This window comes from Erpetoichthys calabaricus, chromosome 6 (genome assembly GCF_900747795.2).
Source record: "Erpetoichthys calabaricus chromosome 6, fErpCal1.3, whole genome shotgun sequence".
NCBI lineage: Eukaryota > Metazoa > Chordata > Cladistia > Polypteriformes > Polypteridae > Erpetoichthys > Erpetoichthys calabaricus.
This window is the reverse complement of record NC_041399.2, coordinates 59,500,602-59,522,771: the sequence shown is the minus strand read 5'-3', so window position 1 is coordinate 59,522,771 and position 22,170 is coordinate 59,500,602. Positions and strand designations below refer to the sequence as shown.

Genomic DNA, 22,170 nt, shown 5'->3' with positions numbered 1-22,170 from the left:
CTAACATTTGGTGAAAATAATCAGGCTAACGAAGTAACATATCAGTATTTGGGTGGTTGTGACATAATGAGGAATGTTGCTCATACTCGCAAAAAGGAAAATGTCTTCAAGCCTTCATTGATAATTCTGTTACCAATATGTGTGTTTTTAAAGGTTTTAAGGAAAGCAATAGGGCTGTTCATTTCATGAATAACAATTTCAAAAATAATTTTATGCATATAAATGTTGCTGCCAAGAATAAGTACATTTTTTAGATATTAGTTTTAACTTGGAGTTTACAGAAGTATATTAATTGAAGTGTTTGGAATTAATTAGTATTATTATAATTAATGTTAAATGGTAAATTAATGATCTGTTTGTTCTCTTTGCCCTTTATTATATTAATCTAATTTTAATCATGTTTTAATTGCTATTTATTCTCAACAGATGAGTTGTCATGTTATCTGTGTACTGCAAGAAAAATGATCTAAATTTGTTTAACTTCCTGAAATTAATTATTTTAATGGAGTTAAGGTGGAAAAATGTTGCTGTCTAACCATGGCCCAGTGTCTGAATGGAGTTTGCTCATTGTCCTTGCTTATACTGTATGTATGTGTGTGTGCTTTTTATACATGTGCTATTGTTTTATCACCATCTAAATAACATGGAAGGAGGATTAATTGATTACTCTGAACTGATGAGATGTGACTGTGTCCTGTGATAGACTGGCACACTATCCACAGTTGGCCTCTGCATCAAATATGCTGGAGTAGGCTCAGCATCCCTTCTAATCTGAATTAGGCAGATTTCAAGGAGTATTTATGGAATTGATGACAGAAAAAATGATATTATTCATGGTTACTTACCTTTAATCATTTATGTTAAATTATAAATTCTTTGGTAGAATATGTAGATGTATAGGGTCCTTATTTTTGTATATACATATACAGGGAAATTCTTACTAGTATGTGCTAATCAACATGCAACACATTTTCACTCTTTGGCATCATGATTAGTGAATATAACAACCCTACCTTGAAATGTCTATCTTCTACCTAAAATATCTCAGCATGGAGCATACAACATTATCTACCACTAGGAAACAGAGTTTACTTCTTAATTTTTTAGCAGACCTGTAGTTTTTATTCTGATCATCTACTATCTATCACTGTTTTTCCCACTTCGACTATCAAAACAGTTTTAGGTGTGGTCTTATACTGGGAAATACAGGTCATCTCATCACCCTGATGCTGGTCTGCAAATCGCCTTGTCATCTTTCAGCTATGCCAACAAAGTTGTTTCTAAAGTTTATATCTGAAAAAAAAATCTTAGTTTCCTTAAGTTGTTTGTGCATTTAGTGTCATTTATATATCCTTCATTACATATTAATAAGGCAATAATTGTTATTATAATATTATTATTTTTGTTCAAAGTATTTTCTGTTATAGTCATGTTGCTACACTTATATTGTGCCTAGGCCAAGACATAGGGCAGTTTTATATGGTGTGTATGGGTGTTTATGTTTAGTGGGTTTAGTTTGTGTTAAAGAATTTCCTTACTATATGATATATATTTTAAATGGCTGCTTTATGTAGCTTTATGTATGTGCAGTCATTTATATGTAATATATGTTGGCTTCTTTGTGTATGTGAAATGAGAGCATTGGTGGATGCAACAATGAAACAATGATCACCTTATCCATTCTCCACAAGCAGCATATTTGTTTCTGGTTGGATAATGACTGACTGACATGAATATTTATTATTGTTGTTATTATTTTATTATTCCTGTGTAACAAAACTTTGTGTTCATGATTTAAGTGAATGAAAATCATGATAATCATTAACACATTTAAGTCGCTCTCAAAGCACTCTTATAAGTTCTGTGCTGTAGTGATTAAGGCTTTGGACTTCAAACTCTGCAGTGGTGAATTCATATTATGCTACTGACATTGTGTGACCACAAGAAAGTCACTTTACATGCCTCTACTCCAGAGAAAAAAAAATGTAAGCAATTGCATTGCAAATGTTGTAAGTCACATTGGATAAAGCTGTCAGCCAAAATAATAAAGAGAGTTTCAATAATTTATAGTGCAAGCATCATGCTGCAGGTAACTTACTCAGCATCTCATCTCACTTATAAGGATGCCTAGTTATGAACTTATATAAGCTAATTTATAAATCCTTTCATTTTGGCAATGAAAGTAATGACTTTGGGAAATGCTGTCAGATGTTAAAACAAGGAAAGGTTTTATAGAAGATAGTCAGGACTTAAAACCCATTGAAGAGAACTTTACCTATTAACTAAATCAGAGAGAAAGCACTGTTCCTAATATAGAATGAAAAAGATAATAAACTAAGATAGATAAATTCTACAAGGAAAAAACAAAGGAAGCTTAAATTTGATCTAGAGGTACATGAAAGGAGGAAGGAGAAAAATAGTTAATGCTTTTTGGCCATGAAAAAGGAATAGAAAAATGAACATGACAGTAAGACTGAAACAGTGTGCACAGAAATAAAGTAATTATCCTGGTTTGCTGCTGACTTATGCAGTACTTTATATAAAGCTATTACCCACACCATTAATTTTCAGCTGCTTAATTCCTTTAAGAATCCACAAACGGTTTGTGAGGAACATAGGAAGATATGTTCTGGAAAACTAACTTGCAAGAAATTAAGTCTAAAAATCAGTTTGTCCCGGGAAATGATGGGTTAATTACTTAAATTTATATGGAATTCACAGACAAGCTGACTACATTTCTCCTTGCAGCTTATCAGGAATCCTTCAATAATGAAGAATTACCATCTAGAATGAAGCACAGCATAATTACTTTCATACTGGAACTTCATAATTACATTATTTTAGTTATTAGCAGGCAACTTACTTAACTGGAAAATTATTTCTTCAGTTTTGGCTAGATATCTTAATGTAGACATAGACACCATATATATCACCACATATATACAAATTATTGTGAATGAATAGATACTTAGCCATTCATTTTATTAATTTATCTTCATAAATAATTCAACGCTATTAGTCATACATTAATTTTTAACATTTTTTGTTAACTCTTAAAACTCTCCATCACTGCAACAAAAACTTGGTGAAGCTAGTCTTTGGGATGTCACCCAGATTTAAAATTAAAAGAGGCATTTGCCAAGGATAGTCTTTCATTTAGTTTTTCACATAATCACTGTAAGTTGTCATCTTTTGACAAAGCTTTTTTAAAGGCTTTGGTTTTAATGATAATGAAATTAAATTCTGTGATTAGCAGATGATGTAATCTAATTATTTATCAATAAATTAAAAGTGTCCAAATCTCTTAAAAGAAATAAAAATGTTTTAAACTTCCAGGGATAAATCTCAACATTAACAAATGTTAATTCTTTTCCCTGAACCAGTGTGATGACAGTACAATCTGTAATAAACCAGTGAAAGAGGTTGTGTCTTATTTTGATATTTCCAAAAATGATATACTGTATATCTCATTACAGGCCTTTACAATGTACGTCTGGGTGGGTAAAGACATGCATTCAATGCAGAGTCTGTAAAGTAGAGGGGCTCTTATGAGCCTCATATTCATTCACCTTATTAGAAGCACCTAACTTGTGAATTTCCCATTGGGATTAATAAAGTATCTATCTATCTATCTATCTATCTATCTATCTATCTATCTATCTATCTATCTATCTATCTATCTATCTATCTATCTATCTATCTATCTATGGATAGCATTCTTTTAAATTTAATATGGAAAAAGCAAGACTTATAAAGGAACAAAGGGTGTGGTAAGAAATAGAACATCACAAAGGGAGATTCATATTGTTGACTTCCAAACGCTTATCCAAACTATTAAATTTAATTGGATCAAATTTTTTCTTCAAAACAATTCTAACATGTGGAATTTTAGCAAAGTTGGCGTATTACATTTTTCTATAATTTCCCAATAATTTTTAATGAGATACCTGGAAATTTTCTCTCTTTTGTGAACAAGTTTTGATGAGCTGGCTGTTTCGTTACAAATTACTAACCTTACAGGTTTTTACCCATAAGGGGAAATCCGTGTTAATTGGCAAATAGTTTGAAAATAACATATTACTGATTTACCAGTTTATTTGTAAAAATCATCATATTTTCAGTTTTCGTATTTTTTTAGGTAATCACACCATTAAGGAAAAGTTTTTCACTGAATATTTGTTTTTATCTTTAAATGGATGTAATATATTGGACAACAATTTTAAGACAGTTATTAATTCATAAAACTGTTTGTCCAGTAACATCTCAGTGGTAAGTTCAGCCCCCAATCAGTCTTGACCTTTCCTAATAACTAATTTCTTAATAAGAATGTACTGTTACCTTGTTAATTAAACACTGTGTATGTTCCTTGATGGGCTACAGAATCAGTTTTAACTGTGTAGCCTAAATGTGAATTCTATTTGATAGCTATTCTTTTTTATGTGAAGGGAAGAATTCGTTGAGAAATCCCCCTACAAATTTATTACATACTATTTAATTGTGATAAATTTATTGTTTAGCCCAAATAATTGCATTATAATGAATTTAATAATATTAGGAGCTACATTGTATATGCATAAAATATATCCATTTACATCAATTGTACATATTAATATTACACAACTACACTGAAAATTAAATAAAACTATTTCTAGACTTTACAGATTAATATTTATTTATTGTTGACGCTCCAGGTTCCTTACTTTTTTTAAACTTTTCTGCTTTCAGTATTTTCTGATATCATATATCATTATATTCCCGTATGATACAAAACATTTAACAAAAAGGTTAAAGAAGGTTACGTGTACACCCCATAACAACTATGAAACGGAAAGCAAGTTTCAATGGAAATAAAGTTTCTTGAAAAAGGTGAATCCTCCTTGACCATCCCAGGTTGGGTGTGGCTGAAACGAAAATGACGCACCTCGTTTCATTGCTTTTATTCGTAGACAGAATACAGTCGTGTGTGTAACAATCTCCCGGACACTACGTGCAACTGATTTGTAAAAGAAAGAAACTGAGTGAAAAAGAGAAAGAAATCAGGAATAAAAGAAGTAAAGCACAACAAGTTCGAACATTTGGATCAAAGGAGATTTTTAAAGGGCTTCCTCGATATGTCTCTTCGTGCTTTGCACGTTGGCTTATTGCTTGTCGTATTACAGACGGTGAGTGCAGTTTAATAATATTCGAGCGACGTTTTTTAATCATTAGCTGGTGTACGTATTGTATGCACTGCGAAGACAATCTTGTCGAAATTGTTTTATAAGAAGTTGATATGTTGCTGTTTCTTTAAACGTACAGTAAGCTAACCTGCCTTGTGTGGTCGAAGTATTTAGGTGTACATGGCGGCCTTAAGGACGCGCTCCGGTGTTCATTTTTAGGGAGAGGTTGTTTTTTCTGAACATCTCAATCAGGACGCGATCACCACTTCAAACTAAGTGACAGATGCCTTAAAGAGGTGGGGGAGCATTGACTTTTGCTGATTTGACTCTCGTCTGACGGATGATCCCCAGTGTAGTTGTATTTGCAAGAACAAATCGATTAGGGACATTTATCAGTTCCAATCGATATATGAATTCGAAAATCGTTCAGGCATATTGTAAAAACATGGCTAAGTTCATTGTGTCGCAACTTAACTCCAAATGAGTCTAAATAAAAAGCATTTGAAAACTGACGATTTTTCAGTGCTTCTTGTCATATAGCAAGTGTTTTGTCCAGGCAGTATTTTGTGCATAACACCACAAGGCACGAATATTAGTGGTGTATTTCTGTGTTAAAGATATATTCGTGTGTAAATTGTATGGATATGGAAAAGTCAAATACCTATTTAGCGGTTAACAGTACGTGATATTTTTTTATTTATTCTGAAGGAATGCAAAGAAAATTACACTAGTTGTTCCAGTGATTCACATTATTACGCATTGTAGTATTCTATCAAATATTACAAACTTTTAAGTTAAAAACAAATTTGATCATTTTTTTAACTTCTTGGTAAATGAGGTTGACAATATTTAGGTTGTGTGCATATCTGTATTTACAAATATAGGATAGTTTAGTGTCGCACACTTGCCAGAAGAATGTTAGTTTTGTCCGAAAGGAATTACAAAGACGGGTGTTTGAGAAGCAAACCAGATCGCTGCCACAAAACGGATAAAGAAACACTAAGGACAGGAGTGATAGTGTCACAAATTTAGAGTAGATATGTGCTGTTAGAAATGCTGTACAAAGTAGATCCTCAGTTTTTATTTGAAAAAGATTATCTTAAAGTAATAAGGAGGTTAATTAATCCAATGAATGCATTACATTTAACTGACAGTTTTTGTATAAGGAATTAAAGTCTGTGTCAACGTAATTGTTTTTGAGGATTGATTCGCATTTTCTCTTTAATTTTGTGTATGCTGCGGTGGGCTAGCACAATGCCTAGGGTTTGTTTCCTGCCTTGCACCCTTTGTTGGCTGGGATTGGCTCCAGCAGACCCCCGTGACCCAGTAGTTAGGATATAGCGGGTTGGATAATGGATGGATGGATATTGTGTATGTCTTTAGTGGGCACTGATTAGATTCTAACCCTGAAAATTCTGCTTCAGCAGTTGTATATATTTAAATTTGTGACAACGTGCCCCGAGGGAGAGTTCCTAACATACTTTTACAGTTTAGATACAACTTGTAGTCACAGGGGTTAATATTTCTGAATGCATTATTCTTACCTTGCTATGCTTTTTCAAATGCTTGTTTATTTATTTGTTTGTTATGGAAATATTTTATACGCACTAGTTTCTCATCCACAGGGTGTTTCAGCTTTGTGACTGTTATTCATATTGGCCATGAACTGGAAAAGTGTGTCTGATGTAGAGGAATAGATGGATGGTTTTCAAGGGTTTGGACACAGGAGTAGCAAAATACTAGCATGGGTAAAGGGGTAGATGACGGTTTAATGTTTTTTGTTTTTTTTGTTCTTTATTTCGCCTTATACAATTTCTATCTAATATATTGGTGTTGACATGAGATGAGATGTTTATACATGTACAGTATACCACCTTTTTTTTTCATATTGTAATAGAGGTGAGGTAGCCTGGTAGCACACAACACAAGACTCGATTTGAGTTCTGGCCTGGATTTGTTTTTTTTTTTTTGTTGTGTTCTGCCTCTGCTTGTACAGGCATAGGTAAATAGTCCAAAGACTGCTAAGTCTAAGCTGGTAAATTGGGAGTGAGTGTGAAAGTGTGTACCCAGTATTAGTTTTCCATCTAGTGTTGGTTATAGCTCTAGCTTCCCATGACCTTGTAACACATAAACCATTTCACAAAGTGAATGGATGGATTTTGTATTTGAGATTTAACAAAGCCGTTTGTAGATAGTTTCAATAAACAACGTGGATAACAAAACGAAGAAACTTTTATGTCAACACTAGGCTGTAATTATATATTTTATAACATGACATAGTCCATAAAGATTTAGTGATTGCTTCACTTTTTTAAGAAGTGACACTGGCTGACATTGAAATAAGGTCAACTATACTGTAGTTTGCTTTGTCAGTAGTGTCTATGTAGTCTCAGTTTGTATGTGTGTTTAATATGTACTGTAAACACTCTCACAGTGTATCTGGGAATTCATTAGTATATTGTAGTTGTGATGAGTGAACTCACAAGTTTTTAAAGGCTTCATAAAGTTAGAAATTAATTTTAACCAAACAACAGAGTTGAAACCTAGAAAACTGGTAAAATAATTTGAGAGGCTGTGTGGAGCAACCCAACAAAATATACTTTCACACTGCCATAGTTCCCTTTGGGGAGTGCTTGGAGGCAACTGAGGATCTGCAGACAAAGTGACTAGTTTAATTAGTAAGCTTCAAACCACTTTTTATAAGTGATGTGAAAATGTTTTGGCTTCACAATGGTTAGTGCTATGGCATAAAATCTCGCGGAGACACTTGTTTTGAATCCTGTGGCTGGTCACTGACAATGCAGACTTATTTACTGAGCAATTAAAAGTGTTTGAAGTATAGCAGGTCCAATTGTGTTATATTCTTTTGAAGTCTAATTTTTCATCAGTTAACATAGATTTGGATGCCTTTCAATATTGTTTCCTATATAATCTTGTTGATTGCTTTCTTTTCCAATACTGGAAAGCCAATAACAAAAAAATGACCTGTTATGATGATGAAACAGTACTTTTCCTTTTTAAAGAATAAATTAGATGAGATAATGAGACAATTTTAATTTGACCAAATGACACATATTAGTTATTATGTCTCCACTTTAATGTCTTACAACATACTTCAATCTGTACCCAATCTACAGGACTATGTAAATGTCATCAACATTTCAGCTGAACATTGATTTTGTTTATTATTTCATGTATTTATTTGTTATAACTAACTTGGCACAACATATCTCCTCTGTGCTGTTTTCAGTAAATAAATACAGATTTCCAAGAATTATATTTGTCTCTTGGGTTGTGAATAAAAGTCCTGCACTTTTTAGCCATATTAGACTATCAATGACATAGGATATAACCTGCCTGCTGTAATAATGTTGTTGTGACAATTTTGTATTAAGTTTCAATTAAGGAATAATTAAGCCCTGTCAAGATAATTAATTTATTTGTCATGTATTGGTCAACAAGTAACACATGGCATTAATGATGACTTCAATAATTCTGTTATTGTTGTCAATTAATATTTTTTGTCAAAACTGTGCATTTTTCACAGTGATTTAATGAAATAAATTTTTGCCACACGTGAAACAAATATATTTAATAGCACAATGATGTCATTTCCAAAAGAGTAATAAAAAACAAAACACCACTCCTGTTTGCAGTTGTATAGCCTGGGTGGCTTTAAAGAGCAGTTGCCCTTTGGTAAGGCTTGCTCCAAAGGTTAAATTCTAAAGATATGTGCACTATGTTTGGAGCTGTTGTACTGTGTGTGCTTATTTGTGTTTTATTTCACAATACAATACTCTATGAACAGGGATTGTCATCATTAAATTGCCTCAGTTTATATAAAGCATTTTAGCCTTGTGATTGATTCTGCTAGGACAGTATCTTGCTATCAGTGAACATGAGTGGAGTGACTGGGTTGTGAAAATAGATTAATGTAAATACTGTAATTTAAATCATATGCTTGAGGACTCTGTTGATATTTAAGGTAACGTGCATTTAAGACTGAAGTCAGGAAGTGTTTCTTAACTTGAAGAAAACTTGGAAAAGCATGCACATATTGGCTAGCCAGAGAAGCTTGAGTGGTGTTCTCTCATTTATTAAGCACACTTCTGTTTCTGTGCAATATAAAATTGAAAAGGAAGTGTTTTTTTATTATTATTTTGGGTTGAGGTTAAGTTTTTCACCAACAGATGTCTTTTGATGGAATGTCTTGGTTTTGGTGGTCAAGGATATGATGAAATATCCAAGGCATACAAAAAGCTGTTGGATTAAGGAAGGTTATAAGAGACTATGGGAAGGTTAAAGTTCTAGAACACCAGGAGCATCTAGAATACAGGTAGATTCCATTTTTTTAGTGTAGATACTAGTCATCTTAAAAAGCAAAAGCTGTTGTGTGCTAAAGACAGATGAATATAATAGAATAACTGCAGTAATAATAAGTAAAGTGTGATAAGGAAAGTGAGAGCACAATTTGCATATGCAATGTGCACTTGGTATCTGGTTGTTAGTGAACTTTGTACTTATAAAGGTGGGTCAAGTGAACCCTGTCAAGGTTTTATCTGTTTATTTCAGTCTGCTTCTGATATATGTGCAGTAGATTTACACACCTTGGTAATGCTATAGTGCAATTAGAGTTCAAATAAATTCGCTAGAGTCAATTAGAATAAACATGTTTTATCAGTTAAAAATTAGTTGTAAACCTTCATTTTAATTCTTCCTCAAATTTCAGATATGCTGTAGATGGGTATATTTCCTTTATGCCAGTAATAAGGCAAAAATATACTTTTTATCTCTGTTTATTACTGTTATTGGGTGTGAGTCAACTTACTTTTACTGTAAAATGAGAATGCAATGTTCATATATTTTCATGTTATTCTTGTAGTGAGTGTGATCCTGCAGATTAACACATTTACTGTATATTTAATATAAATTGCATGTTAAGATTTGATACACCTATCTGTTTGAAATAGGTGCACCTGTTGTAAACAGTTGCAATTTTTTTTCCTTGTCTGTATATTAATTCAGACATATCTTTTTTAATATGCAGATGAAAGACCTCCATTGCATGGTCACTCTGTATAGCAAGACAAATGAACTTTTAGAGATTTCTCAAAATGCATTTTGACTTATCTGGAAATACATTTAATATATCTTTAAATGTATCACAGACATCTGAAAATAATTCTGATATCTCATAGTTTATTTTGAGTAATTTAAAATGCATTTCAGATATCTCAAAGTGATCTGTATGTTATTTTAAGATATCTAGAAATGTAATCAATGTGTTTTAGACATAGTCATATTAACTCACATTTGTTATTTCGAGATATCTTAAAATGCTCGCAAGGTCAGTTTGAGATATCTGAAAAAAGTATTTGAGATATCTTGAAATTCACACAGTTATTTGAGACATTTGAAAATGCCATGTCATTTGCTAGTCTGCTTAATTTATTTATTTGATTTTATTTGATGTACAGTCATCCCTCACCTATCGCGGGGGTTACGTTCCAGAGCCCCCCGCGATAGGTGAAAATCCGCGAAGTAGTGACCTATATTTATTTTATTATTTATATATATTTTAAGGATTTATAAACCCTTCCCACACTCTTATAAACCTTTCTCACTGTCTTGTTAACCGTTCCCACACTCTTATAAACACTTCCTATGCTCTTAAACACTTTCTACATTCTTAAACACCGCAGACCAACACTGCACACTGCACGCAGCGATCAGACGTCGATGTGTCTGCACTCGCTTTGTGAAGGGGGGCAGCTGAACTCACGCTGAGCAGAAATGGACTTTGTGCTGCTTCTGCCAAAAAGCCTACTTGTCGCTCTGCGCTTTCGGAAGGAGGAGGAGGAGTGGGGGTGTGTGAGGGCTGAACGCACGTTCGCTCAAATCCCCCTCCCCAGAGGCGCAGTATGCTCCTGCCACTTCGAATTGTGAAGGGGGTGGGGAGCTGATTAAACGCTAAGGAGAAGTGGACTTTGTGCTTGCTTTGTGCTGCTTGTCGCTCTGCGTGTCAGTAATTTAAAAGCCTGTACAGCACCTATTTTCCTGTCTCACTGTCTTGTCTTGCATGAAGTTAAAATGTTTTATAATAGTGAGATGTTACTCATATCCTTAGCCCGACATCCACATATCATATGTGTTAACAAAGTGTGTTTTATAAGTTTACATGTGTTTAAAGCATGTGGGATGGGTATTTTAAGGCTTAAACTATAAAAATGTTTATTTATATGGTCTTTCTATATCGCGGATTTTCTCCTGTTGCTGATGGGTCTGGAACATAACTTCCGCGATAGGCGGGCAATCACTTGTATTTAAAAACCCACGAAGTCGTGAATCCGCGAAAAGTGAACCGCGAAGTAGCGAGGGATTACTGTACCTTATTAATTGCCTGCACTGAAAAAAGTATAACCTCCATTCAACTTAAAATAATTAAGGTAATGATTTACACTTAATATTTTAAATCTGAACCAATATAATTCTTTTTATCTTATTGAACCCACAATTTTCAAGTTGAAGTAAATCATTTAGTGATTGGGTGTAATTCACATGTTTTATACTGAAGTAAATATGTTTTACAATTTAAAATGGTTTATTGGTCGTAACCTGTTTTTATGCTATTAGAAATATTATGAACATAACACATTCCAATGGTGTTCGTTTTATATTTATATAAAATCTAGTGCAAATACACAAGCATTTTGCAGTGTAAATCTGAAATATACAACAAAAAATTATTAAACGTTTCTACAGCTTTCTTTATTACAAGTTCTTAATACTTAAAATGAACAGTTGAGAAACAGGGTTACTTACCAGAAATCGTCAGTTATAAAAGTCTGCTGCTGAAAATGACCAGACCTGTATATCCACTCCATTCAGGAAAGTGTTCTTCTTTTTTGTCAGTTGGAAAGCCAGCATGCTGGAAAGTTCGACCGGAAGAATATACAGACGGCCCCTCGCACACAGCACATGAACACCCTAAAACATTAGGTTAACTGAAATAGGATTTTTATGTTTATTCCTTCCACCATAACTTACTTTGGTACAAACATTTTTTTTTACTTTGATTGAGATCTGAAACCAAATATTTCAAGCTACAACACTAAATGACTAATCTTAAATTGCTTGAAAGAGAAAATTTACGTTGAATGAACAACATCAATGTTATACTTTTTTCAGTGTAGGGGAAATTGGCCTTTCGCATGACCTTTGGAGGCCAGACCAGGGTTGTGGGATGCCAGAGTCTATCCCACCTAGCATAGGGCACGAGGCAGGAAAAAAACTTGGAAAGGGCCATCACAGGGCGAACACACACACACCCACACCCTGTGCCCCTCTTATCTATAAATTTATTTTAAAATCTCAAAATGTGTTGTAGATATCTTCAAATGTAAGAGAACATATTTTAATATATCAAGAAACAAATTTCAGATCTTAAATAGTGATCTGCATTTTAAGATATTTGAAATTAATTTTGAAATACCTCTAAATGTTAATTCAGCTTGCCATATGTTTTCATTCAGTAACTGGCAGAGTGCGACCATGTATTGTAGTTGTTTTAATTGGTGCACCAATTTTCTTTTTGTTCCAGTGCTAAAGTGGTGTACCACTATCATTCTGACTTCATCACAAAGAAAAATGGTTTAATACTTTTAAAGAGAGTAAAACACAAATTCATGTGATATGCTAGGTGTTCAGAAAGATTTAGAACACAATAAAGTGAAAAGGAATTCAAACTTGATAGTCCTTGAAAGATGCAATATTGTGTAACAATTTTTTTATGTATTTATCTGTTTTTACTAGTCTAATCTACTATATGCTGCACTTGTCTGACCCCAGGGCAAATTCTTGAAGTTTCAAATCACCACTAGTTTCATGCATAGGAACACACTCTTGGTGAACATATATCTACTGAGTGTAAATCCCTTCTTGGAAAATAAAATGCTCTGTTCAATTTATTCTTAAAAATTATTCTTTCCCCTGCACTCTCCATTATTACAAATTAATTTAACTATGATAATGGCAGTACAGTAAGAAACTGAGACATGTCTAGCAAAGCAGCATTTTTAAGATGTTTTAAATGTACCATAAATTTATGTTTCCAGCATAACATTGCATCTGAGTGTTACACACCTGTAGATGTTTTTATTGTATCTCCATCCATCCATTTTCCAACCCGCTGAACCCGAACACAGGGTCACGGGGGTCTGCTGGAGCCAATCCCAGCCAACACAGGGCACAAGGCAGGAACCAATCCCGGGCAGGGTGCCAACCCACCGCAGGACACACACAAACACACCAAGCACACACTAGGGCCAATTTAGAATCGCCAATCCACCTAACCTGCATGTCTTTGGACTGTGGGAGGAAACCGGAGCGCCCGGAGGAAACCCACGCAGACACGGGGAGAACATGCAAACTCCATGCAGGGAGGACCCGGGAAGTGAACCCAGGTCCCCCAACTGCGAGGCAGCAGCGCTACCCACTGCACCACCGTGCCGCCTATTGTATCTCTAATACCATAAAAAAAGTGCAATACAAAAAGCTTAGAAAAATAAATGATCTTTGAAATAGCACCTCTGCCATTTCCTATTGGATGCAACAATTTTGTGTAAAATGCAGCATACTTGCACAGTTTGAGGAGAAAGGATAAGACTTAAAGAGTAGAGCATGATGATCTTGTCAGGTGGCAGTTTATGTAAAACTCTATGATAGCATTTGCCAGCTCTTCTTTAAAACTATGTGATCAAAAGCCAAAATGTATTGGCTGTTTGGTTCTTGACAATTGATAACATTACTTAAAACTTTTTGAAAGTTCTCCCTGCAGAGGACAGGTTTTTATCCATTTACCTGCAATGACCTTTATGGCTATAACATAATAAAACATTCTTAAACATGCTTTGCATTGGCCAAGAGGCAGGAAACCGCTCAGCACAGGGCACTACTCCTATATAGACCCACACTCACACATTTCCAGTTAATTTTAAATGGGAATGTAGAAGGAAAAAACATGCATATACCACATTCACAGCAAGGTAGCCCAAGTTTCAAACCTAGGGCACTGAGTCCATTAGGCAGCCTTTACCATTGTGCTGTTGTTTCACCCCTTATGGGCTGCACAAAAAATATTTGGAAAATACTTGAAGTGCCCACAGAAATAATCTAGTCAGTGAGCATTACTGTTTTCAGTAAAAAAAAAAAAAAACTCTTTTTTTTTTTAATAAGTTGACAATATTGTAATTGTTAGCCTCTTTACTTCATCATTTTCTCTTTCCCTTTTTCTGTTCACATGGTATATAAAATATTTAACTATTTCATTCTGAGGGAACAATACCTGAAAGATAGCAGGGTGAAATGAGGTCTTGGTATGCAAGCTTCTGTAGTGTTTTGTTAAATTTTTAGATTATGTAATAATTGTGCACAAACTATTACTGTGTGGAGTTTGTATTTTTGACATGTCTTCACATGAATTTATCAAAGGCTTTTCCACCACAGTGCAGATATATGTTTATACAGTATGTTTAGTGGTGTCTCTGTATTGGGCCAAAGAGAATGAGCAAAGTTGTATGTGAGTTTATATTGTGGTGCATTTGCATGCCATCCTGAACTTGTTTTTTGCTATGCATTACTTGTTGCAAGCCTCATGATTGAAAAAAGCTGGTTTCAAAAGTAGTTGGATAGTTAAATATGTATTATCAACCCGTATTTAGTATATTTGCTAACTGTCATTGAGAATATTACATTTTTTAAACAAAATAGTAATCAGTATATTTAATTTTAATGAATACTGTATGTACTACTTGTTTTATTTAAATTTAAGCTTGCAGAAAACAACATTAATTTCTTTCTCTCTCTTTATTTAGATACTTCAAAAATACGGAGAGGCAACGCTGACAGTTTTTAATGTTGAAAATGGAGAAGTACATCATAGACAAAAGAGAGAATGGATAGTTCCTCCCATCAGAATAAGAGAAAATGAAGATTATAGTAGTAAAAATCCAATTGCAAAAGTAATAAATATTTCATTTTATTTAATAAATTTATGTCTTACTAGAGAATCTGACTATTTTACTGAAAGTATATTTATTAACATTATGTTAATATAGCTTTATAAAATCTTGATTTGTTAACAGCTGAACACAATATTACAGTGATATAACAGCTTCAGTGAGTTACTGTAATGCAATGTAACGTAGATATAATTCCCTATTCAGTACATCTGAAAATCATAGTGCTCGTTGTATATATTGAAGAAAAATAACTCCATAATGCAAACTTTTTTCTAAACAGATTCGGTCTGATGCTGCAAATGTCGCATATTACAAAATATCAGGAAAAGGAGCCAATGAACTACCATTCCGCTTATTTATTGTTAATGAACAAACTGGTGAAGTCAGTATTACGGGCATTGTGGACAGAGAGCAGTATAACCGATTTGTTGTAAGTACATGTGCTGTGTTTTATGTACAGAAAATGAATCAATTTTTGATTTTAACTTCATTAAATCACTTTATTACTGTAATTTTATCATATCATTGTTTTTTACTTAAAGATAAGCCAACTATCCCAGTTTGATTGGACCTTTTTTAAAATAATTTAAAATTTGAATTTTCATCTCTTCCAGTAAGAGAAATATGCATGTGAATATTTTAATTTTATTGCAGCTGAAAGGATTTGCTTTGGACAATACTGGAAAAGAAGTGGAAAAGCCCATAGATCTGGTGGTCAAGATAGATGATGTCAATGACAACCCTCCTGTTTTCCAATACTTATTGTATAATGCAGAAATCAAAGAATTAAGCGAGCCAGGTAAGAAAAAAAAAATTACTCCACTTATTGTCCCCCCTGCTGCTGTTTATGTGGTTAAAGATTATGTATTTAAATAGTTTTTTTCTAAATACATTTTTGCTAAAAGTCTGTGCCAGACAATAAATACACAGCTTTTCATACTAAGTGTACACTTTATATAAAGGAAAGATAGTGAATTCTTTAGATTTGTTTTGGCAACAGTTAATTATTTCAATCACAGCTAAGTTCTCTACATTAAACTACTGAACATGGTTTTCATATATAAAAAATGTATTACTGTAATTGTTATTGTACAGTATGTGTTTTCAGACTGTATGGTTATATAGTATACTAACATCCATCCTTATTCTTAGAAATCTGGTAGTATTTCATGTACTATTTTTTAGTCAATATGCATTATTTGTGTATAGTATATAAAGTCAAATGATACTGATATACAAGAAAAAATTAAAACAGGAATGTTTTGGATATATGTTTTTCTATTATTAATTTTAAAATGTGTGTTATTATTAGGAAATGTTTCTTGTAATTGAGGTCTTTGTGTTTTTAGCCAAAGAAATGAATCACTTTCAATATTATATTTCATTATTAAACTGCAAACAACATTTCTTTAAAGGTAGTGAATCACTACCAACAAAGTTTGGCAAAATGAAAATATGCACACTATTTTTTGCATAATGCATATAAATTATCTCAGTACACACCACTGAAAGGTTATTTTTGACTTACTAAGTAATTTTTCCATTTAATTGTGTGTTTATGTGTGTATGTATTTATTTATTTATTTTTCCAAATAAAAATTGTTAAGAAGGAGCTGTGGGTAGAAAGACTACAATAGTAGTGTGTTTTTTGTTTCTTAGTTTAGTAGAAGGTTGAAAAAGAACTGCAATCATCTGCTTTGAATTTTTTTTTTTTTTTTGCCTGTTCCTTGGTCTTAATTTTGTTAACAAATTAAGGCTACATTTTAACTATGATTTAAGACTTAACTTTTTGGGTCAGATTATGGCCCTGTTAACTGACTATGTTTATTGTCACATGTATTGAACCTTGATATTTGTAGTTTCTTGATTTCCTGGGTGTAACCTTTGTAGTTAGACATTGCTGCTGCTCCCCTTTGCACTAAATACAAGAACTAGAGCACCTTCCAATTAGTTAATTTCATTTTAACCAACGAGATTTGTACTTTGATTTCTGGCATTCACTTGATTCTTCACTAATGAACCTGAAGATGGTAACATCTCCTTTTGTTCTCCTGGCACCCTGAATTTTGAGATGATTTCTAGCATTTTAGCAGCATTGCCTTCTTCATACAACTGTATGGTGGCTGTTTTCTTTGTAATGAACTACAACGTGTGTGTCTGTATTGTAGTTGCTGCAATCAATGCAAATGTGCCTTATAAATGACTATTATGAATCATCAAAGTATTTCAGTGGTCTTAAGCCTTGAGAAAGTTTATATCAAGTAATGGAATTGGAAAGAGAATGCAACACTGCTATCTTTTTTTTTTGTGTGCGTGTTGGGCCTTTGTAGCTGATCCATATTGAAAAATGAGGATACGTAGGGTGTTGTTCTAGAGAAATGAGGAAGGGTAGCTGTGAATTGACAGCAGTCATGAAACATTTTTTAGATCCATGCCTGAATGTAAGTTATTTTTTTAGAAGTGCGCAAGTCTTGCCATTGATGAAGTTTTTGTCATAGCTGTTCTGCAAGGTTCCTGAGGTATTATCTAAATAAGGTTTAGGAAATTGCCTTGGATTCCGTTTGGTGTGCAAAACTGCCCCTGGCCAGGAGAATGTGGTGGGCTATAACTTTTTCTGTCTTTGGAATGTCATGGTTTCTGTTCACAGGGCTTAAAGTTTTCTGGGAAAGCACCAGATATCTAGATTCATGAAAGATATTTACCAACTGCTATTTCTTATTAAAGGAACAACAGCCATGTGAAATAAATGTGGAGTTTTGTTTTGGAAACGGTGGCGTGGAGGTTGCACTGCTGTCTCGTAGCAATGGGGTCCCGGGTGTTCCCTGCTTTGAATTTGCATGTTTTTCTGGTGGGTTTACTCGGCGTGCTTCAGTTTCCTTTCAAAGTCATGTAGGATGACGGGTTTTGTTATGCTATATTAACCCTGCTAGTGTATGTATTGCTCGTATTCACCCTGCAATGTTCTGGCGCCAAGTTCAGGATTTCCTCCTGCCTTGCACACAATGCTTGCGGGGATGGGCGCAACCCATGAATGGACGGCATAATTAAACATGTATAACGAAGATTTTCTTTTAAAGTTCTGAACATTCCGTGGTCTAAGTTTATAACTAGTTTTAATTTCACAAGGATGTTTATCGTGTGGCGATTGGTTATGTGGAGAAAGAAAAAGGAAGGATAGGAACTGGGGGTTTAATACGTCAGAAAGAGACAGCACGCATGCAATAAAGAAAGCCCACTCAGAAGAACATCCATTGAATTCTGTGTTTGTGTCTTCAATCACCAGATCACGAACCCAACATTTACACAATATTTAAGTTAAACCTGTGCGATACCCATTCATACATCCAGTTTTTTGGGACCTTGTCACAACTGCCATAAAGTTCTCTACACTGAATGTACACCTGGGGACCACTTACTACGAGGGAGCAGCACTACCGCCACACTACCGTGCATGTTTAATACCTGTTTTAATGCATTTCATCATGAAAAATTATCTTAGCATTCTACATGAAGTGAATGTATTCTGTACAGCTATCACTGCCTCTTAGTGCAAGAGGAAGTCAGTTTAAGAAGAGCGTAGCGATTAACAACTGGGTCGGGAAACACTTAACACAAAGCATTTAATGTGCTACATAACTTATGACGGGGTTTGAGATCATTGATTTTAGGATGAAGTTTAGTTTACGACATTCTACTTTAATGACAAAATAAACTACGAGAATAAAGTGGAAATGTCGACTTTAATCTCGACATATAGTTTTTTTTTTTCTTCACTGCGTCAGTATTTTTTTTTTCTTCACTGTAGCCCTAATATTCCTTAGGGCTATACCACAAATAGCATTATAAATGCAAGTTGCAGTTTTATTATTTATGCATATAGCTTAGCTTGAAGCAAGGTGCATATTAATGCAGTTTGCCTTAATGATGGTTCAGTTGGTAAAGATGTCATCACCAAGTTGCACTTGTTTTATTTTATTTTATTTTTATTTGGTGAATACTGTGTAATGCACCTGGGCTTGAAGTCTTGGAAGTAATAGTATTACAGGTACTTGTCGACTTACGACCGCGATTGGTTCCGACTGACTGGTTGTAAGTTGATCTGGACGTAAGTCGGCCTATGTTAATTTAAGGTAAGAATATTAGACTGGGTAATAATATTGTAATCATCTTAAAGTAATATTTTATCAACATTTTCTTACTTTCTAAGACAAACACAGCATACTACAGTACAATTTGTTTAATATGTGGAAAACGTACAAAACAAGAAATACTGTACTGTACATTTAATTCCTGGCACCACTGGTGCTTGGCTGCGGGTTGTCGATATCGCCTTCATCAGATCAGGCGAGGCTGCGGACGGGGTGATGGGAGGAGTTGCTCTTTTCATAAACATAGTGAGCTTCGTCTGAATTGTTTGTTTTTTTTTCTCTTCATAAATTTCGCAATAAGGACGAAATGTGTTGCGTGCCATCCGTTCAATCCTCGCAAATCGTTCAATATTTGGGTCCATTTTTTCAAAATGAGCGAGGAGTTTATTCAGTAGAGATAAATCTTCTGACAATCCCTTTGTGGTGAACATTCTTTGTGGCACCTCCTCCTCTTCGTCTTACTCCAATTCTCTTGTTTCTTCTTCCGCCACTCTTTCTTCTTCCAATTCTATCAGCTCTTCATTCATAAGTTCACCTGATTCCCGGTCTAGCAACTCCTCGACATCTTCCATTTCACATTCCAATGAAAGGTCTTTTGACAGTTTCACTATTTCTTCACGAATCTCATCAAGTTCTTGTTCACTGTTAAATCCAGCAAAAGTATTTACATAACGCTTAACACACTTCTTCCATACTCCATTCATACACTGTGAGTCGACATTTCTTGCGGGGAGGGCTTCTGTTTTCTCTGATCTGAGTTCACCTCTGTTATAGCGCGTCTTTATTTGAAAAGAGCAGTGTCATATCGGGGCGAGTGTGAACGCTAACTTTGACAAGCACTATAAATTTACAGCGGTTGTTACAGACGTAAATAAAATGTATGTTTTTATTGTATAATATTAACAATAACAGCAGCTCTGTACTCAAAGCGGTAAACTCGAGAAGCTGCTAGCATCGAACCCAGAAGCTCTTGATTGGGAGTCAGCAGTTGTGTGTGGGAACTGTTAACATTTGAATATGATGATTGTATATAAAACTTGTGCACGAACGAGACTGGGATAACTGTGGATGTGAGTGGTGTGTGTGACTGAGAATGACTGGTGTGAAGCCTGAAGTCCAAATATCAAATAAACACTTTCACAAGTACAAGTATAACAGAACAAGTGCGCTTTTATTCAAGAAGAAAAAAGAAAGCAGGTTGCGGTAAGCAGTTGATGCGACTGCTTGCGTAGTGCAATCCTAAGAACTGCCCAATCAAGAGCTTCTGGGTTTGATGCTGGCAGCTTCTCAAGTTTGCCGTTTTGAGTAGAAAGCTGCTATTAGTGTTAATATTATAGGGTTATATTATTATCGAAAATTGCCAAAACAACAAGACACAAACACACGTGGGGCAACACTGCTGCGTATATTTTTACTGCTGCGTAGCGAGACTTGAGAGTGCGGGAAACTGTCGCTGCCAACAGCTGGCGGGGGAAAACTGTCAAACGCGTCGTAAAGTCGAACAGTCGTAACTTGCATAGGTCGTATGTCGACGAGTACCTGTATTACTGGAAGTTGCACTTTTATTTATTTTATTGTTATTATTTATTAGTTTAAATATTATGCAGTTTAATGATGGTAACGTCGTTTAAAAAGTCACTTTAACATGTCAGTGGACAGAGATTGTTAACATTAACAAAGAGTAGTTGGTTTACAAAAAATATTTACTATTTATTCCTTTTCTAAGACATGTTCAGTGCAATACAACTTTTGACAAGCACCTCTGGATATTTTACTAAGTCTAAATGCCTCTTTGGATGGTTGAAAATATGTTGTCAGAATTTTAGTTTAAGTTGTTTGCAAACATTGTTCAATAAAAAGGCTCTATATTATGACTGCATCTGTCATGCAATGTGATTCCTTCTCTTCATTAGTGCCACCCCCTTGAAAACTATCACTTTATGGGGCTATGCAAACCTGTATTAATACTTGTGTGCACATTAAAATGTGTTTTTGTACAATGTACAATTCTCATGACATTGGAATAGGTTATTCTTAGCCAGTAATTGCAGTGGAAAATGTTGTTGACATCCACTCATGCATGGGAAAAAAATACCGTCAAATACTGTGAAACTGGTGTAATTTCGAAAAATATTGTGATATAGAATTTTGGTCATACCGCCCAGCACTAGTTGTAAGCATACCATGATTGAAAGTCTCCAACTGAGGTGGAACTGAGTTTGGTTAAGGCTGCCTAAGACACAAGTTCAGTAGTACAAGGTGTTAAAATAAATGGTGATGGGCTTGGTTGAAGGGAAATGGGGGATGAACAACAATACCTTGGTACTTTGTGTCACAAACTGTATGAAACGTGTAACTTTCCAACATCATTATTATTAATTTCTTCAAATGTTTGGTCTGTCTTTTAGGAGACTGATGTTGATTTTCTATTTTGTCTACACAAGTCAAAGTTTTTGGCGGTGCTTTTGAATATAATGTATGAAGCTCCTATTGCAATAACTGTTTCTGTGTGTCTGCGTGAAACAACTTGCACCCCTGATGGACCAATTTTGGTGAAATGTGGCACACATGGTTTTCTAGGAAATTTGCAGAGACGGTTCAATGTTTCGTTGAGATATCTTGAACAGATTGCATAGTGCTTAGTTTTAAAATTTCAGAATCTCCCATTGAAAAGCATTGGCAGATTTGCAAAGTCTTACTGTGTATCTTAAAACGGAGAAACGTTCTGTGCAACTTCAACTATGAATTGGTTTACTGTTTCAATTTTTCTTTGAGAGCAGTAACACCAACTTGAATATCTTGTGTATTTATCACTTTTTCACCTCTGGTGGCAAACAGATGTAC

At 34.4% G+C, this 22,170-nt stretch overlaps 1 protein-coding gene across 2 annotated transcripts in view; it reads left to right on the top strand.

Annotated features, from left to right (window-relative positions):
• Window positions 1-4,906: 4,906 nt before the first annotated feature.
• Window positions 4,907-22,170, top strand: part of LOC114653360 (desmoglein-2-like) — a 199,655-nt gene continuing 182,391 nt past the window's right edge. Inside the window, exons 1-4 of one of the 2 annotated variants that reach the window (XM_051929344.1) lie at window positions 4,907-5,162; window positions 15,032-15,178; window positions 15,459-15,608; window positions 15,833-15,977. In XM_051929344.1, the coding sequence (XP_051785304.1) occupies window positions 5,112-5,162; window positions 15,032-15,178; window positions 15,459-15,608; window positions 15,833-15,977 (493 nt within the window). In that variant the 5' untranslated portion in view covers window positions 4,907-5,111. The remainder of the gene's footprint in view (window positions 5,163-15,031; window positions 15,179-15,458; window positions 15,609-15,832; window positions 15,978-22,170) is intronic. The other variant, XM_028803630.2, reaches the window with a different exon arrangement.